The sequence below is a fragment of the Aquarana catesbeiana genome, linkage group LG07 (genome assembly GCF_042186555.1).
Source record: "Aquarana catesbeiana isolate 2022-GZ linkage group LG07, ASM4218655v1, whole genome shotgun sequence".
In the NCBI taxonomy this organism is placed as follows: Eukaryota; Metazoa; Chordata; class Amphibia; order Anura; family Ranidae; genus Aquarana; species Aquarana catesbeiana.
The window spans coordinates 83,140,062-83,158,977 of NC_133330.1; the positions used below are offsets into that span (position 1 = coordinate 83,140,062).

General features: G+C 43.9%; 1 protein-coding gene across 2 annotated transcripts in view; it reads right to left on the reverse strand.

The window, feature by feature from the left end:
• Window positions 1-18,916, reverse strand: part of EFCC1 (EF-hand and coiled-coil domain containing 1) — a 277,890-nt gene that overhangs the window by 47,342 nt on the left and 211,632 nt on the right. For both annotated transcript variants that reach the window (XM_073592392.1, XM_073592391.1), the window contains exon 3: window positions 2,659-2,780. In XM_073592392.1, coding sequence (XP_073448493.1) covers window positions 2,659-2,780 — 122 coding nt within the window. The remainder of the gene's footprint in view (window positions 1-2,658; window positions 2,781-18,916) is intronic.

An 18,916-nucleotide genomic window follows, 5' to 3' on the forward strand; every position in this document is an offset into this window, starting at 1 on the left:
ATTATCGCTGAAGAACCTCAGCTTAAACTTTAAAAATGTTAGCAGACCATAGGAAGTGTTCTTATAATATCTCTCGAGCAGAAGCTAGTGAATCTTCAAAGTTTGTGAAAACTCTCTGAACTAATATGAAATATGTAATAGACCTGATTTTTTTCAAAGACAGAATTTCAGTTTATTATATTATTTATTATATATTGCAGTAGCCCCCAATGGTTTGCTACTATTCAGAACAACCTGAAAACAGCACAATACGCAATTGACTCTAGAGACTATTCAAAGCCAACACATTTTTTTTCTACTTTTTATGTCTGTGTCCCCCAATGGTAAGAGTCTATTTGTCCTGGTGACCACTGTCATATTTTCTAAATGTCACTGGAACAAGAGGTGAGGGGAAATCTGACAATGGCGGCACATTCTGGTGACATCTAAGGGGTCATTTTCCTCACTTTACAGAGATTTCCTGTCATTTCCTGTTGTTTCTTCAAGACAGAAAGTGAAAGGAACATGCAGGATAAAAACCTGACGGGTTTCAACCATTCCCTACTTAATTCAAAACTTTAAAAAAGATTTAGGTTTAAATATACTTTAAATAGAATGATAAATCCACTGTATTTGATTGAATATCTGTATACTATTTTGATCTCTCCAAGGGGGAATATACTGGCTTCTAAGGAACCACGTGGTCATATTCTATATTCGTAATCAGTCCTTGAGGATGATCGTCTATTGTCTATAACATATTGTTGTCATGAATCGCCAGTAATACCTTCATGCCCTGTCTGTCTGCTTACCTGGTCTGTGTGTCAGCCTTGGGCCTGCACTCTCACACTTGCATGGTTAAGTAATTTTCTTTCAGCGTGGCTCCACCCTAGCCTTTACAGAATACACTATTTAACAATGTGCTGTCTAAGCCTGCCTTGCCCGAGCAATATTGTGTGTTTTGTTTCCTATCTCCTGCTTGCCCTGTGCTCTACATCTGTTTCGGTTACCGATCTTGGCTTGTTCTTTGACTATCCCTCCCTGCTTGTTACCCTGACCTTTGGCGTGTTCTCTATCTATCCTTGTCTGCTAGTTGTCTCGACCTTTGGCTTATCTTCTGACTACCCCTTGTTGTCCTGGGCTGCTGCTTCCTCTCTATCCTCCTGTAGTCTACCATGAGCGTGAGCTGGGAGACCTTGGAGGCCACCACCTGGAGACAGTTTCAGCGCAGTCCATCCTCACCACTAGAGACTCTGGTGAACACCTGCTGGCTCTTAGTCTCAGAGTCCTGGGGAATCTTATGCTCTAGCTCCCAGTGGGATCAGTGTTGGTGCTCCAGTGGAGCTGCTTTCCTGAACCACCCAGAGTTCCATCCGCAGCAGTCAGCCACAGGGTCCACTACCTTAGCGGTGCACTCCTGACCCCAACAATGTGCATCTGTCACCTGGCCTCAGGTGACCCAACAGTTTGCTTGGGCCATAGACCAGACTGATGTGCCGCTACCTGCCGTTGACCAGCTGCAGGGCGTAGTCCGCAGACTCAAGACACAGGAGTCTAATCAGACCCAAGTGATGCAATCCCTGCAAGGTTTGACCTCCCGCTTTGAACAGCATCAGTGTGCTCTATGTCTGTTTCTGTTACCAAACTTGGCTTGTTCTTGGACTATCCCTGCCTGCCTGTCACCCTGACCTTTGGTGTGTTCTCTGTCTATCCTTGTCTGCTAATTGCCTCAACCTTTGGCTTATCTCCGGACTAACCCTTGTCCTGGGCTGCTGCTTCCTCTCTATCCTCCTGTAGCCTACCGTGAGCATGAGCTGGGAGACCCTGGGGGCCACCACCTGGAGCCAGTTGCAGCGCAGTCCATCCTCACAACTAGAGGCTCTGGTGAACACCTGCTGGCTCTTAGACTCTGCACCTTGGGGAATCTTATGCTCTAGCTCCCAGTGGGATCAGTGTTGGTGCTCCAGTGGAGCTGCTTTCCTGAACCAACCAGAATTCCATCCGCAGCAGTCAGTAATAGGGTCTACTACCTTAGTGGTGCACTCCTGGCCCCAACGGTGTGCATCTGTCACCTGGCCTCAGGTGACCTGACAATTGTGTTGTTTCCTTGAATGGTTATGTCCATGTATTTAATTAGGAGCTGCATTGCTTACTGGTGCTGATGCATTGTAGTGCTGTATGTTGTTGACTGTTTTTCTGTTTTGTACTTATAAAGCAATAAAAAGAAGTTATAAAAAAATATATAATTATATATTAAATAAATATATTTAAATACTCCCTTAAGCCTTGTTTTTCTTTGATTTATGATAGAATTAATGACACTTAAACAATTCCAGCCCAGGCAAAGATGACATGGCCTGTGGCTACCAGATGCATTGTGGATGCCTGACCTCATTAGAGACTGCAGAGAATCTATTATTTTCAACCAGACAGACCTTAGCAGTAACATCAGAAAATTATCAGGAAGCAAAGCTTGCTTATGTAATGAAAAATTGTGGCTGTCCATACGCTTATGTAATTATAAACTATACTTAAAAATCAAAAATATTAACACTGTTTTACATTTATCTTTTTTTTTACTTTATATTTAAAAAAAACATTAGAAATGCTATAAACCATCTTGTAGTAAGTTCTGTTGTACTGAAAATGGATAAATACAAGTGTAAGGCATCTACCTACCACTCTGAACATTATCCATATCTTTAGTGGGGAATGTGTTCTCTGCTTTTCTGACTGGAGGACCTGATCTCATGGTGGACATTTTCTGCTTCTGTGTCACTGAGCTAATAATCCCTTCTGACCTGGAAAGAGAAGAGTGCATAATAGTTTAGAGACACCTAGTACACAAGAATAGAAAAGATAACATGCCCAAAATGTGGATAAAAGTCTCTGTTGCAACTGCCCAATGCCAATTCCTATGGTAACAAGGGCCAATCATTTGCCAACATATTTCACAAAGATAGACACATTTTCTATAAATAGAATACTGGCTTGCTTGCTGTTGGGATAGAAATGTAGCACCCCTGCCTTGGGCTGGCTACATTTAGTGATATGGCTTTGCTGTAGCCAGCTGAGCTGCAATTTATTTTATAGGTCTGCTCAGGTTTTTCCCTAAACCTGGTGGTTGGCTGCTCATTTCTGCTGCTGGAAGAATATTCCAGCAAATAGTGTGGGAGGTTCACTGTGGTTATGAATGTTTATTGGACCCTAGCCAATTCCTAGGAGACTGACCCAGAGGGTATGGCTGGGGAAAAGATAAATATTTGGGAGGATCTAATCATAGGCTCTCTCTCCCCTGGGGATCCCCCTGGGAGGAAGCATGTGTGTTTCAGAGAAGCCACTGCTACTAGACCTAAACCGGTGCCATGTGCTGAGGAAGCTTACCTGTGGAAGTTGGACTGGAGAGGGAAATGGAAGATTTTTTCAGGGGAGATGGATAGTTGACGTCTGAACATTGTGAATAGGACCCTTCACCCATAGCTCCAGGTACTGAAGCATTCATTAAGGGTTAGGACAATAGGAGGTGCTACTAAGGGGTTGTGACTGCTCTCAAAGTTTCACAGATTTGCCTGGCTGTCTTATCTCCTTCAGCATTATTCTTGAGGCTGCTACTAAATGGCCTACTACTAATACTGCTGAGATAAGATTTTCAGGAAAGTTTTTCCTGAAAATGATTCTCAGAGAGTTTTTTATGTGCCTTCGCTATCATGCACCTCTCCAACCCTCCTGCCTGCATTTTTGACCTGCAATAAATATTAAAAAGACCTCTAGACTGGAGCCTGAGTTTGTTTGGTGTGTTAGTGGAACTGGAAAATAGGGCAGGAAACCTCTGAACAGGTAAGGGGAACCCAGGTTTTTTCCAGTGGCCCATTTGGGGGTCATCGCTTTAGAAATATAGTACAATAATGAATAAAGGCAAATTAAGTAAAGCCCACTTTTTGTTTTGATGTACCTGGAATGTAAACATCTAATTTAAACTGAGAGTTCAATTGGGCTTTAAAATCCTACACAATACATTTTATAGTTTAATGTTGCAAATTACATATATATATAACTTTTTATTTCCAGTCAGCATCTATGGCAACAGTAAGGGGGCATTCTATGTACTCTTTGGGGTTGATTTACTAAAGGGCCACACACATGGGCTGAATATGTGGTGCCATCAATAGAAACTGGCCAACATTTGGCCCGTGTGTATGGCACCTGGTCCGACAGAAGCCAGATATTTGGCCAGCTTCTGTCAAAGGGGCATAACCGAAAAAGGTCTGCTGATCGGCACCTGATCAGTGCTCTCAGCCAATGGCTGAGAGCGCTGAACGGAATGTTCTGTCGGGGGGGGGCTCATCCTGTCAGAACACAACAGCTCAGCAGGGAAGATCGCTGTACTAACATCGGATTATTAGTACAGCGGCTCCTCCTGAGCTTTTCAGATTTTTTTTCCCTTCAGCCCACTGGGTTGAACCAAAAAAAATTGTTAGTATATGCCAGGCTTAAAACTAGAGAGTGCAAAATCTGGTACAGCGGTGCATGGTAGCCAATTGGTTTCTAACCTGTTCAATTAAGCTTTGACAAAAAAAAAAAAAAAAAACTGGAAGCTGATAGGTATCTATGAAAAGCTGCATCAGATTTTGCACTCTCTCAAGTTTTAGTAAATCAACCCCTTTGTGTACTAAACACATCCAAAACTCCAATTTTCTGCTTGTGACCTTGGCTTTTCCCAGCAGTTTTCCTCCTATTAGCATATTGTGATTAGTCAGATGATTAAAGTGGGAAGGCTTGCCCACTTAGCACTCCAAATTCTTATTGCTTCCTAAAAAAGCAGCAGAGCTTGTGGAGGTCTTCAGGACAGGCTTATATACTACAAATGCATTCCAAAATGAACCCTGTGCTAAGAAAGTTATGACAATGGTCTGTCTGAAAGAACTAGAGAGCAGAATCTGCAATGAACTGTGCAAAAATTCTTAAAATAAGTATAAAACTTTGTAACTTTACTTGCAGATAATTGTGTTTTTATCAACAACTCTTGGAAATTCATAAAATATTACAATGCATGCTTTTTTTCTTTGTTACTGGTTGTAAACTTGTTTTATAAATACATAAATAGAAGTAACAGATGCTGAGTCTGTCATCTCCCTTTCATTTTCATGGAATGTCAATGTTATTAACAAACAAAATGTGCAGCATTGGCTACATGTTTGCAATAAAAATCTATTTTTCTTGGCCTCTAATATACCTTCTTGACATCAGGAAAATCCAAGTCAAAATACCATTTTCATCAGTCAATTTAGATACCTTTTAATCTGTACGTGATTTTTGTAGTCAGATGATAGAAAATACAGCACTACAATAGCCTGCAACTGATTAAATATCCCCTGGATGACAGCTGCTTATTTGCTGTGGTGACAGCTATACATTGCAAAGAGGGCAATCTTCCAAAAAAAAATAAAATAAAATGGGTGTCTTCCATGAACCTGCATTTAAATCTCACTGATCTGTTTTTAATAGAGGGCTGAAACACCCGTCTATCTCCCCAAACTCATCACATGCATGAAGAATAACATCATCATGATAAAGGACATCATGTTGCTTTATATTGCTAAACCCCACTTCTAGGGGACACATTCTATGTTTTTCTGGCCATTTCTTCATTACTACTTAAAGTGATTGTAAAGGATTTTTTTATTTTTTAATAACAAACATGTACCCTTCATTCAATTGAAGCCACACTACCTCTATCAAATTTGCCATTTACTCCCACTGTATTTTTTCCCTTTTCTTTACTCCTATTTTCTAATGCCCTGTACACACGGGTGGACTTTTCGGCATCAAAGGTCCGACGGTCTTTCCGACGGACTTTCGACGGACTTTTGACGGACTTTCGAACAAACGGACTTGCCTACACACGATCACACCAAAGTCCGACAGATTTGTACGTGATGATGTACGACCGGACTAAAATAAGGAAGTTGATAGCCAGTAGCCAATAGCTGCCCTAGCGTTGGTTTTCGTCCGTCGGACTAGCATACCTTTATTTTATTCAAAACGATAAACAAATATGACAAGAAAATAACAAACATGTCTATCCTTACCTGCTCTGTGCAATGAAATTCTACATGTCTATATATACCTACTCTGTGCAAAATGATTGCCTAAACATTTTTTACCTTAATGCACGAAATGCATTAAGGTAAATATGTTCAAGCTTTAGAACCATTTTAAAAATGGAAATTAAGTCCTGCTAGATCACTTCAAGCTGGCCCCTTTTGCAGGTATAGCTATGTAAAACATTAACTATAATTGCCTATACTTTTTAAAATCTAGTAATACACTTGGGTTGATTCACTAAAGGCAAATAAACTGTGCACTCAACTGCAGTTGCTCCAGAGCTTAGAAAATAAGGGAGAGCTCTGCTGACATCCATCATCCAATCATGTGCAGGCAAAAATGCAGTTTTTTTAAAGTTTCCTTGCATGTGACCGTGTATTCTTTGTAAAGTGAAGCTTTACCTCTTTTACTAGGCTCTGGAGGGACTGCACATTCAGACTGCAACTGCACTTGCAAAAGTACATAGTCTATTTGCCTTTAGTAAATCAACCCCACTATCTCACCCAGCTCTGTACATGCTCAGTTGCTCTACATGTTAAGGCACTGTGCCGAAAATGTAGAGTCTGATCTCCTGACAGCCTAAAGATTTACTGCTCAGGGGCTCTGAGCTTCAGTAAAATGGTAGCCTCCGGCAAGAAGAAATAGGAACAATGCTTGAGGCAATTTACAGCACACACAAATTTTGGTAGCATAATTATTAATGTGGAATGTATGTTCCTTGCCAAATAACATTATTTTTTTTAACAAGTAGTTATGGGTAAAGTTCTGCTTTAGGAGTGGGCTGGAACCTGGGCTTCTGGTTTTTCTAAGCCCTAAGCTATGCCTACACAATTAGCGGGCTGGCAAAAATCAAAAAGGCACTAGAAGCTGCATATGTAAACATTAAAGTGAAATGACATCAGGTGAATTTATAGAGTTTCTACAATGCTCTTTAGAATTCCATCCTGCCTCCACATTTCAGGTTACGCATTCATGTACCTGTTAAAAAAAAAACGTAAATTTGGGGCACGGACCATGCCCATATAAATACTCCATCCTCAGAGCAGACATCACAGCTGGGTGGGTGACACTAGTTCCCAATCAGGTCCACTGCCCTTGTGATTAACAGCAAGCAGTAGGTGGATTCCAGAACCAGTAGACAACCTGCTTCTTACTATAGAATCCCTGGCCTCACTGCCTGCTGTCAAACACAAGGAAAGAGAAGACCTGATTGGGAATTAGTCCCTCATCTTCCCCAACAGGCTTCTCCCACTGTCAGCATCACTGGTTGCTAGGAGCCTGTCAGCTGTGAAGCTGACAGTGTCCTTAGAAACCAGTGAAAGGTAGGAAGGGGAGCAGTTAGCGGTTAGCAGTAAGCTAAAGAGCAGCGTATAGAGACAGGCACTTTAACTGTCTCTGTATTCCAAGTTATAGTTGGTGATAATTACCTCCAGTTTTATTATCTATGAATTGGAGGCAATTCTTTTTAAAATTTAGTGCAGCCGTAGCGACATGTTATAAAATCAGGAACTACCAGAATCTGCCACATGTTTTGGCAAAGCTACCTAAATGGGTAGTAGGTATTTCTGAATCTTTTTTTTTTTTTTTTTTTTTTTTTAAGAATTGACAATTTTTATTAGATTTTAGTATTTTCAATACAAAGGTGTAAAACACAATTGAGGGATGAAAAAAGAAAGAGAAGTGGTAATAACAAACTCTGAAGAGGACATAGACGACCTTCATACATCAGGATTGACACAGAGTCTGATGGCATAGTTAGCTAGGTTACAGCTCTATAGAACAGGAGGACACAATGCTGGAGAAATAACAGTGAGAGCTTCTCTGTCAGACATTCCATTAGCATATTCTAAAATTTATAATTGCATGGCCTGCTTTTCCAGAGGAAGAAGAAAAAAAAAGAGAGGAGAGGGGGGGAGAAGGGAGGGAAAAAGAGGGGAAAAGATGTAAGAAAGCAACAATCAGCTGGGCTTGTCTCTCCTGGGCTCTGAGTGCTTACAGTATACAGGGCGGGGGGGGTCTCATGGAATCAAGGGGGATCCATCCGTTGACACCAAGGATCCCAAGTTGCCATATGTCGGTCCACCCGGTCAATTAGTCTAGAAAACATGGACTCCATAACTGGACTCCATGGACTCCACGATTCTGGCATAAAGATCAGATAGTGTCAGGGGGTTTCTTTGTTTCCATTGAAGGGCCACTAGACATCTAGCCACCGTTAATATATGTGTGGCCAACTTTTTGGCTAATCTGGGTAATTTAGGAGGGGGAAGGCCCAATAAAAAAAAAACTTAGGAGAGAGAGGGATATCCACCTCAAGCAGCCGGTGAAGCAGTCCCTGGACCGAACGCCAGTAAGGCTGGAGGGATGGGCAATTCCAGTAGATGTGGAATAACGTGCCCCGGTCTTGGAGACATCTTCAGCAGCGATCTGAGGGCGATGAGTATTTAGCGTGTAGGCGAGATGGTGTCAGGTACCAGTAGAAGAGCACCTTGTATGTGTTCTCTTTATAGTACATGCGCATAGAGCTCTTGGCCGCCCAAGACCATATAGTGGACCATTGTTCAAGGGATAATTCCTCTCCGAGATGTTTCTCCCATCTGCACATGTATCTATGTTTCCCCTGAGAGACCATGTCATAAGAGTTTAAATATATCTGAAGTCAGTCCTTTCTGTGTGGGGCCTGATAGGATTAAGCATTCGAATGGGGATTGTGACGAAATGAGGATAGTTTTGCCTTAACTAGATGTGATGTGATCTGTAGAAGTAGTGTAACTGTAGATGTAGTTTAATTCTGGGTTATTAGAAATATAGTATTCTATGTCAGTCATGCACATATGTTCTTTCATTAGCATTTGAAAAGGACAGAGATTTTTTCTAGGATCAATGTGACACCTAGATGCCAATAAAAGTTCCCATTAGAGTAAACATAGATTGCCAGCTTCCTGAGGCTCAAAGAAATCTGCTAGTCATCTTGGCCACACGGATCTGCAGGGGGCATTCACAAGGCTCCGGACAGTCTGTAAGCTTTGATTAATATCAAGAGATCTAAGGAACCATTTTTATCTCTCATAAAAGCTAAAATATTAACGGCAGAGAGATGAAAATAATTCCTTGTGATCGTACACCTGATGGGTTACGTGTACATGTGACTCTGTATGTTTAGCAGGTGTGGAATCCTGGAGAACCACACAAAACCGCTATATGGCGCCTGATTGCGGCAGGCAGGCAGTGATTGGTACTGTTGCGATCGGCATGATGCGCTGGTATCGGAAATCCTATCCATGACCCAGCAATCAGCGCCGTTCTGGGCCAATTTGACTCTGGTCATTTCAGAACACAAAACATTTGTGGGCTGAGACAGGAACACCCCCCCAGGGTTGATTGGCCAAGGGCTAAAGTCCAGCCCGCATCCATATTTCAATAAATTGGGTAGCCTGAGATATGGACATTGTTCTTCCACGAAGCCAGTTCGAAACTGGGGAGTTCCCACATGTTCCAGTATGCTTCTACTAACGGAAAGATTTTCTTGGTAAAGTTTATTTCTGTTTTTATCCCTTTTTATTTTCATAGCAAATTGCCAATTGGTGTGTCTTTCTGCATTTTTTGTATCTTTTTTGGTAAATCTTTTTTCTTTGTATATCTTATATGCACTGCCCACTTTCGGGATATTAAATGATAAAATTATTAAGTGACTTCTGTGTACTAAGCTAGGACTCATATCTCTGGAGAGGTTGTTGTATTTTAGTGCCTAAGTACTCGGTTTAAGTTACGTGCCAATCGGTATGCAATTGCACTGTGTGTTGGCAGATTGCATGCAGATTGTAAGCTAACAGATCTTCCAGACGGAGATCTGTGTGTGTGGTGGCTCAGCAGACCAGTCTGCGGACAAACTGTTGGGTGGTGGCAGGCTATCGTTTATTGTGTGTCTGGTGTGTGGGTGTGGGGACAGTGGGAAGAGTGATTAACACCGGGGTTCAAGCTTGCAGGATAGCTGGAGGAACCCTAGAAGTGTATAGTAATTGCTAGACTGCTCCCCAACCCTTAGAGTGCACCAGATTGTATGTAAGATTTGATCTGCCTGTGTGTGGTCAGCTAGCTGGATTGGAGTGGAGTCTCCCTCTAGTGGTGGCCAAAGGTAGTGTAGGCTGTGAAAGTACCGCAGCCAGTCTTACATGCGCAGTAGAAGTTCCCCCTTATTCCCTTAGTTCCTCATATATCCCCGGTCACGGAACGCACGTCGCGGTTAGTTAGTCGCCGTTGGGGTGTGAATTCGTGACAGATTGGCGGCAGCGAGCGGGATTTGCTTAGTACATTAGTACATGGTTTATTCATTTAACCTATGTACTAATGGTTGGAAGCTTGTTAGAAGCAACTGACCTACAGAAGCTCACTCAGTGCATAATTTTTGTTTTGTAGAAGACATACTTGGCTATTTGCTCCCCACCCCCTCTTGTTTTTTCTTTTCTATCTTTTATTTGGGCAAAAAACTTGGAGATGGTAACCCACGAGATGATATGCTGGTACAAGAGGCAATCCGAAGAGACCGCGATTGACCTCTGTGAGCTAAGAGGCATCCGTACAGTCGGCAAGACGAGGACCCAGCTTTTATGTGCGTTGATAGAGGATGACCATGAACAGTTCACCATGGCATCTAAACCCAGAGACTGTGCCATTCCAGATGACTGTGTGAGACAGCATGATTCTGTTCTCAAACCCTCTCAGCGGAAGAAATCACTACAGCAGATGAAGCAAAGAGAGAGAGAGCACAAACTGAACAGTACCCAAATCCAGCATGGAAATGCAACATCACCTCCATCTGCATCAAGAACTACAAGAGCCAGACCTACATCTGTGGAAACCTTGAAGTGTTTTGTCTGTAACCAAGGTGGACATTACTCGAGCCTTTGTCCAAAGAGGAGGAGGCCTAGCCCACCAGCAAGTGTGAAAAGTGCACCCCCTACTGTGTTGCTTGTTGGGGAAAATGTAGGAGACCGAGCGGATAACCTGCAGCCAGTTACCGCAAGTAACTGCGTTACAGTCGGACTCCGAGGTATGGGATCAGAGGATGTCCTAGCTCTTCCAGGATCGAGGAGCTGTGAGGATGTGATCCCAGGGAAAGCCATGGTCATCACTGGAGGTGGAGGAGCCATCCCTGCCGTGCCTATGGCTTGTGTTTCGTTGAACCTGGACTCTGAAAGCCAAATGAAAGAAGTGGGCAGAGCAGATCCCACGTATGTAGGAGGCCATGCGGATAGCCTGCAGCTGGTTACCGCAGGTAACAGTGTTACAGTTGGACTCCAAGCTATGGGATCCATGGATGTCCTAGCTCTTCCAGGATTGAGGAGCTGTGAGGATGTGATCCCAGGAGAAGCCATGGTTGTCACAGGAGGTGGAGGAGCCATCCCTGCCGTGCCTATGGCTTGTGTTTCGTTGAACCTGGACTCTGAAAGCCAAATGAAAGAAGTGGGCAGAGCAGATCCCACGTATGTAGGAGGCCATGCGGATAGCCTGCAGCTGGTTATCGCAGGTAACAGTGTTACAGTTGGACTCCAAGTTATGGGATCAGGGGATGTCCTAGCTCTTCCAGGATTGAGGAGCTGTGAGGATGTGATCCCAGGGGAAGACATGGTTGTCAAAAGAGGTGGAGGAGCCATCCCTGCCATGCCTATGGCTTGTGTTTCGTTGAACCAGGAATCTGAAAGCCAGGTGAAAGAAGTGGGCAGAGCAGATCCCACAAATGTAAGAGGCCATGCGGATACCCTGCAGCTGGTTACCGCAGGTAATAATGTTTCAATCGGACTCCAAGATACGGGATCCACGGATGTCCTAGCTCTTTCAGGATCGAGGAGCCATGAGGATGTGGTCCCAAAGAAAGCCACAGTTATCACAGGGGTTGGAGGAGTCATCCCTGTGTTACCAACAGCTTGTGTTGCTTTGCTCAGAGGATCAAAAAGCAAAGTGAGAGAAGTAGGCATAGCAGATGCCAGTAATGTACTATCGGGTACTGACCGGGTGCAGTTGGTAGCCCGCTATGAGCCAAATTCATCCCCCCTGAAACCTGCATCTCCACCTGAAGCCCCGGATTCACGTAAAGTACTGTTGGGTGACTCAGTGCGCGTTGGGAACTCTGGGGAGGGTCAGGGGACTAGTGACTGTGTGCCAGGTCCAGGCCCTAATGGGTTTCTGGAGCCAAGGCCCAGAGAGGAAACTAAAGTCAGAATGAACTCTGAAATTGATAATGTTTTGTGTGATGTAAAAAGTCATGATCTGTGCTGTGCAGACATTCCCTCTGCTGCAGTGGTGATTCCGGGGGCCCACCGGGCTGCACCGAACTGGTTATTGCCCACTGCTACAGAGGGACTGTCTGTGAAAGGGCCCAATCCAACTGGGTCGGACCCTTGTGAACTTGGTCAAGCAGGCCTGAGGTCCCCTCACACTGTTGTCTCCCTGGCGTCTGTGGCAGATCACTCTGAGTCCCCTGAGGCTGTTAAAATTGACATCAGCCTGGAGGAGTACAGAGGTCTGGCTGATGGACTGCCAGTTGGGGATGGCGGGATGAGGGTGTACGAGGAACAGGACTGTGACTCTGTAACCACTTGTAAAGAAAAGGAATGTTTTGAAGTACCTGCTGAAAAGGCAAATTGTGTTTCAGTAGATCCTGGTACGGACAAGCAAGGTGTGCTTGTAACCTTATGTGAGGCAAAGTCTTCTGTAGTCTGCTCCTCTGCCATCACAGCTACCAGTACTTCCATTGTGGATTCTGCCTGTGCATCACAGAGGAAGGACCACAGGGTGAGGGGGCAAATCTGATCCAATCTGACTCTACTCCCTTGGCAGTTGCAGCTGACAGCACTGAGTTCTTAGGGGATGATACATTTGTTGCCAGCCCAGAAGAACTCAGGTGTTGTGCCAACAGATGCTCTGCTGAGGATGGAGTAGGAGTATGGGATGTGGGTCAAAGGACAACCTCCGGTGGAATTCAGTCTTCTGTGATCTTCTCCTCTGTCACCACAGTTACAAGTACTGCTATTGCGGATTCATTGCTGTGTGTCACTGAGGGAATATTACAGGGTGACAGTGCAAATTTGGCCCCATCAGGGCCTACCATCTCAGCAGCTGCAGCTGACAACACCGAGTACTTTCTGGCTGATAAGTCTGATGTTAGCCCAGAGGAACTGAGGTGTTGTGCTGGCAGGCCTTCTGCTGAGGAGGACAGAGTAGGAGAGTATGACACGGGTCAGAGCATGACCCCTGGCAGAATAAAGTGTTTTGTGGCTTTATCCTCTGTACCCATAGCTATGAGTATCATGATTGAGGATTCGTTGCTATGCATAACAGGGGAAGAATCACAGGATTATGGGGGAAAACTGACCCCATCTGAATCTGCTCTCTCAGAGGCTGCAGCTGATGGCACTGAGTTCCTACAGGCTGATATGTTTGGTGTCAGCGTAGAGGAATTCAGGGGTTGTGCTGGCAGGCCTTCTGTTGAGGCAGAACGAGAAAAAGTGTGGGAGACAGGCCAAAGAGTGGAGGCCCTGGTACCCAGGTCATGGAACCAGGCCCAGATCACCCAGGGACGGCCTTATGCCAGGCTCAAACATCTGGGTGTGGTAGCTCATAGAGTACCACCAGATGGCCAGGGCCAATGGCTGAGAATGCTGACAACACACAATGACAAATTTGCCTGTACCCTTTCAGTAGGTAGTCAGTGGCCAGTGGATGAAGTGGATCCGCAGGGCAATCTACTGGCCAATACTGATCCAGACCCCTTAGGATCAGTCAGAGAGGGGTGTGGTCGCCCTCTCCTATCTGCAAAGGGACAGGCTGAAATGTCGGTGGTGCCAAGCTTCAGTTGGGGGAACCTTCACCCCCCATCTTAGGGAATCTTCCATGCAGACGCGTTAGCTGACCCGTTTAGGCTCAGCTGTGCGTCATCTGGAAGGGGGAGATGTGACGAAAATATAAGCGTAGGATAGTTTTGCCTTAACTAGATGTGATGTGATCTGTAGAAGTAGTGTAACTGTAGATGTAGTTTAATTCTGGGTTATTAGAAATATAGTATTCTATGTCAGTCATGCACATATGTTCTTTCATTAGCATTTGAAAAGGACAGAGATTTTTTCTAGGATCAATGTGACACCTAGATGCCAATAAAAGTTCCCATTAGAGTAAACATAGATTGCCAGCTTCCTGAGGCTCAAAGAAATCTGCTAGTCATCTTGGCCACACGGATCTGCAGGGGGCATTCACAAGGCTCCGGACAGTCTGTAAGCTTTGATTAATATCAAGAGATCTAAGGAACCATTTTTATCTCTCATAAAAGCTAAAATATTAACGGCAGAGAGATGAAAATAATTCCTTGTGATCGTACACCTGATGGGTTACGTGTACATGTGACTCTGTATGTTTAGCAGGTGTGGAATCCTGGAGAACCACACAAAACCGCTATATGGCGCCTGATTGCGGCAGGCAGGCAGTGATTGGTACTGTTGCGATCGGCATGATGCGCTGGTATCGGAAATCCTATCCATGACCCAGCAATCAGCGCCGTTCTGGGCCAATTTGACTCTGGTCATTTCAGAACACAAAACATTTGTGGGCTGAGACAGGAACACCCCCCCAGGGTTGATTGGCCAAGGGCTAAAGTCCAGCCCGCATCCATATTTCAATAAATTGGGTAGCCTGAGATATGGACATTGTTCTTCCATGAAGCCAGTTCGAAACTGGGGAGTTCCCACATGTTCCAGTATGCTTCTACTAACGGAAAGATTTTCTTGGTAAAGTTTATTTCTGTTTTTATCCCTTTTTATTTTCATAGCAAATTGCCAATTGGTGTGTCTTTCTGCATTTTTTGTATCTTTTTTGGTAAATCTTTTTTCTTTGTATATCTTATATGCACTGCCCACTTTCGGGATATTAAATGATAAAATTAATAAGTGACTTCTGTGTACTAAGCTAGGACTCATATCTCTGGAGAGGTTGTTGTATTTTAGTGCCTAAGTACTCGGTTTAAGTTACGTGCCAATCGGTATGCAATTGCACTGTGTGTTGGCAGATTGCATGCAGATTGTAAGCTAACAGATCTTCCAGACGGAGATCTGTGTGTGTGGTGGCTCAGCAGACCAGTCTGCGGACAAACTGTTGGGTGGTGGCAGGCTATCGTTTATTGTGTGTCTGGTGTGTGGGTGTGGGGACAGTGGGAAGAGTGATTAACACCGGGGTTCAAGCTTGCAGGATAGCTGGAGGAACCCTAGAAGTGTATAGTAATTGCTAGACTGCTCCCCAACCCTTAGAGTGCACCAGATTGTATGTAAGATTTGATCTGCCTGTGTGTGGTCAGCTAGCTGGATTGGAGTGGAGTCTCCCTCTAGTGGTGGCCAAAGGTAGTGTAGGCTGTGAAAGTACCGCAGCCAGTCTTACATGCGCAGTAGAAGTTCCCCCTTATTCCCTTAGTTCCTCATATATCCCCGGTCACGGAACGCACGTCGCGGTTAGTTAGTCGCCGTTGGGGTGTGAATTCGTGACAGGGATGGCTTAGAGAATTGGACGGTTGGGGTGATGGTAAGTGCATAGTACCGAATTTGGAGGTAGCCAAAGAAGCACTACGGGGAAGCTCATGCTTAGTTCTGAGTTCATCGAAGGGTAATAAGACCCTAGACACTGGATTCACCAAGTGTCTATAATGAAAGAGGTTCCTCTGCAACCATGGAGAGATCATCTGGAAGGTTAAGCTGTCGGGTAATTTAGGGTTGTAGAAGAAAGCTGCAACTAAGGAGGCCTCAGAATCTAGGGGAGTGTTGCTGTAGATAGTGTGTAGCAAGTTCATAGTGTGTAGTAGGGAGGTGGGGGAAACATCGCCATTGGTGTTCCATTATGGGTTGTTCAGGTCGATGGGAGCTAGCCATAATTTGTCTATTTGGGTCCATCGGTTATAGGCCGGAAGGCTATCTCTATAGCTCTCAATTGGGCAGCATAGTAGTATGGAGCTGTGGAAAGGCCAAACCCCCATCTTTTCGGGAAGCAAACATTATTGAACGGGCTATTTGGGTGGCGTTTATAATTCCACGTGAAATTTAGGAGGTCATTCTGAAGTTTTCTGAGCTGAGAAGATTGGATAAGCACTGGGAGAGTCAGAAAGCAATACAAGAGTTTAGATAATATAGTAATTTTAACCGAGGCAATGCGTCCAAACCAAGATATTGGGTAATGTCTCCATTAAGTCAAAAGGGACCGTATAGACACGAATAGGGGTCTGATGTTTGCATCATATAGCGATTCGTATTGGAGAGTAAGATACACCCTCAAATATTTAATGGCATGGGATTTCCACGTATATGTAAAATTATCCAAAAGACGATACACTTCCGATGGAGGTTAATTGATTGGGAGGGCTTCTAATTTAGAGGGATTAACCTTGTATCCCGATATACAAGAAAAAAAGAGAGGGGCAAGTGGGACTTTAAATGAAGCATGTCAATTGAAAGTATAATAATGAATACATGTGAGTAGGTAAAATGATTGGATTTAATTAATAGTCAAGTCCATGATTTTGATGCATACAGTACCAATAAAGTAGTATAAATACAGACATAATCGCATGAATTGATATAAACGCATATTTAGCAGTAACAATCGAGGAAACTCAGTAGTGTAAACAAATCAATGGACATACATATATGCAATTCATAACAGAAGTACATGAATTAAAATCGCCAATCAAAATCACAAAATCGCATGAAATGAGAAAACTCAATAAAAAATTGATAAATGTCAGGGATATGATTTAGGCTTGATAGGGCATCCTTAGTTTGCGAACCCGACGCGTTTCTTGGCTTCTTGCCAGTCATCAGGGGTGGGATGCATAATTTAACTGAGGAAAACAAAAGAATATCATAAATATTGATACATGTGGAACCTCCGGCCAATAGAGAAAATCGTATCAGAAATGTCCAAATTGTCTACTTTGAATGGAAAAGCTACTTACAAAAATAGCCCAAAAGTCAAGAGGGGTCACCAGCAATGGGATCTGTTAGGGTGTGAGATATAACCGGAGGTCATTCTGAAGTTTTCTGAGCTGAGAAGATTGGATAAGCACTGGGAGAGTCAGAAAGCAATACAAGAGTTTAGATAATATAGTAATTTTAACCGAGGCAATGCGTCCAAACCAAGATATTGGGTAATGTCTCCATTAAGTCAAAAGGGACCGTATAGACACGAATAGGGGTCTGATGTTTGCATCATATAGCGATTCGTATTGGAGAGTAAGATACACCCTCAAATATTTAATGGCATGGGATTTCCACGTATATGTAAAATTATCCAAAAGACGATACACTTCCGATGGAGGTTAATTGATTGGGAGGGCTTCTAATTTAGAGGGATTAACCTTGTATCCCGATAGGGACCCATATTCCTCCAGGAGTTTATGTAGATTAGGTAGGGTCACATGCGGTCATGTTAGGGTTAGGAGTACGTCATCCAAAAACAATGAGACCTTAAATTCACGACCCCTAACCATTATACTGCTGATGATGGGGTCCTGTCGGATCTGGGCCGTCAGGGGTTCAATACACAGGATGAAAAGCAATGGGGAGAGTGGGCAACCTTACCTAGTTCCATTTGAAATGGGAAAGGCGGTAGATGCTGCAAAAGGTGTTTTGATAGAGGCGGATGGAGTTGCGTATAGGTGCCTAATCGCCCTGAGGAACAGCCCCTGAAAGCCCAGATATTCAAGGGTGGAGAACATATAAAGGCCAGCTAAGTCTATCGAAGGCTTTCTCAGCATCTAAGCTGAGCAACAGCGCTTCATCTTTTTGACTATTAATGATGTCTACTAAATTGATGACTCTTCTGCTGTTGTCTCCTGCATGACGTCCGGGACAAAGCCCACCTGATCCTCATGGATCAAGGAGGGAAGGACCTCATTTACTCAGAGGGATAGTAGTTTCGTAAAAATTTTCACGTCTGAATTCAGTAAAGCTATGAGTCTATATTTTACACACAGTGTGTGGTCTTTATCAGGTTTGGGTATTAGCGTGAGGTGTGAAGTCTGCGTGTCCCTTGGGATTTTGTCCTTGCCCATAAATCCATTAAATAAACGAGTCATATATGGAAGTAGGCTGATCAGAAACGTTTTGTAATATTCATACGGTAGGCCATCAGGGCCCGGGGCCTTGTTATTTGGGAGAAGCTTCAAAGTCTCTGAAATCTCCTCGTCAGTGATCGGAGAGTTGAGAGACTGTAGGGCTTCTGCTGGTAAAGTGACCACCCCACTGGTTGTGAGGTAAGCTCGCACGTGGTCAGTAAAACTTGCTTGGATCGGTAAGTGCGGTATGGAGGGGTTGTTGTAGAGATCAGAGAAGTAATCTCGAAATAATTGGGCAATGCGATCAGGGTAAAAGTGAAGGGTCCCAGCAGGGTCCCGGAGAGCCTGGGAAGCTGAGGTATGGGTATGTTCCCAGAGTTTACACGCTAATAAGGTGTGGGCTTTGTTGCCTTTATCATAGTATAGCTAATGGAGTCACTGAAGGGCTTTTTCAACCTTGCCTATATCTATACTTTTGAGAACTGCCCTTAGGTATCTAATTTCTCTCAAGAAACGGATTTAGGACGAGGCCGTAAGTCTAGATTCTAAGTCCCGTAGTCACTGTGCTGTCTACGTTATACATTGTCCGCGTATCACTGTCTTGTGTGCCTCCCAGAGAGTTCCTGCAGAAATCTCTGGGGCATTATTCTCTACAAAGTATAAATTTAAAGTGTTTTCTAACTCCGCCCTACTTGCAACATACTTCAAGAGGAAGTCATTAATCCACCAGTGGCACCGTTTAGTTTG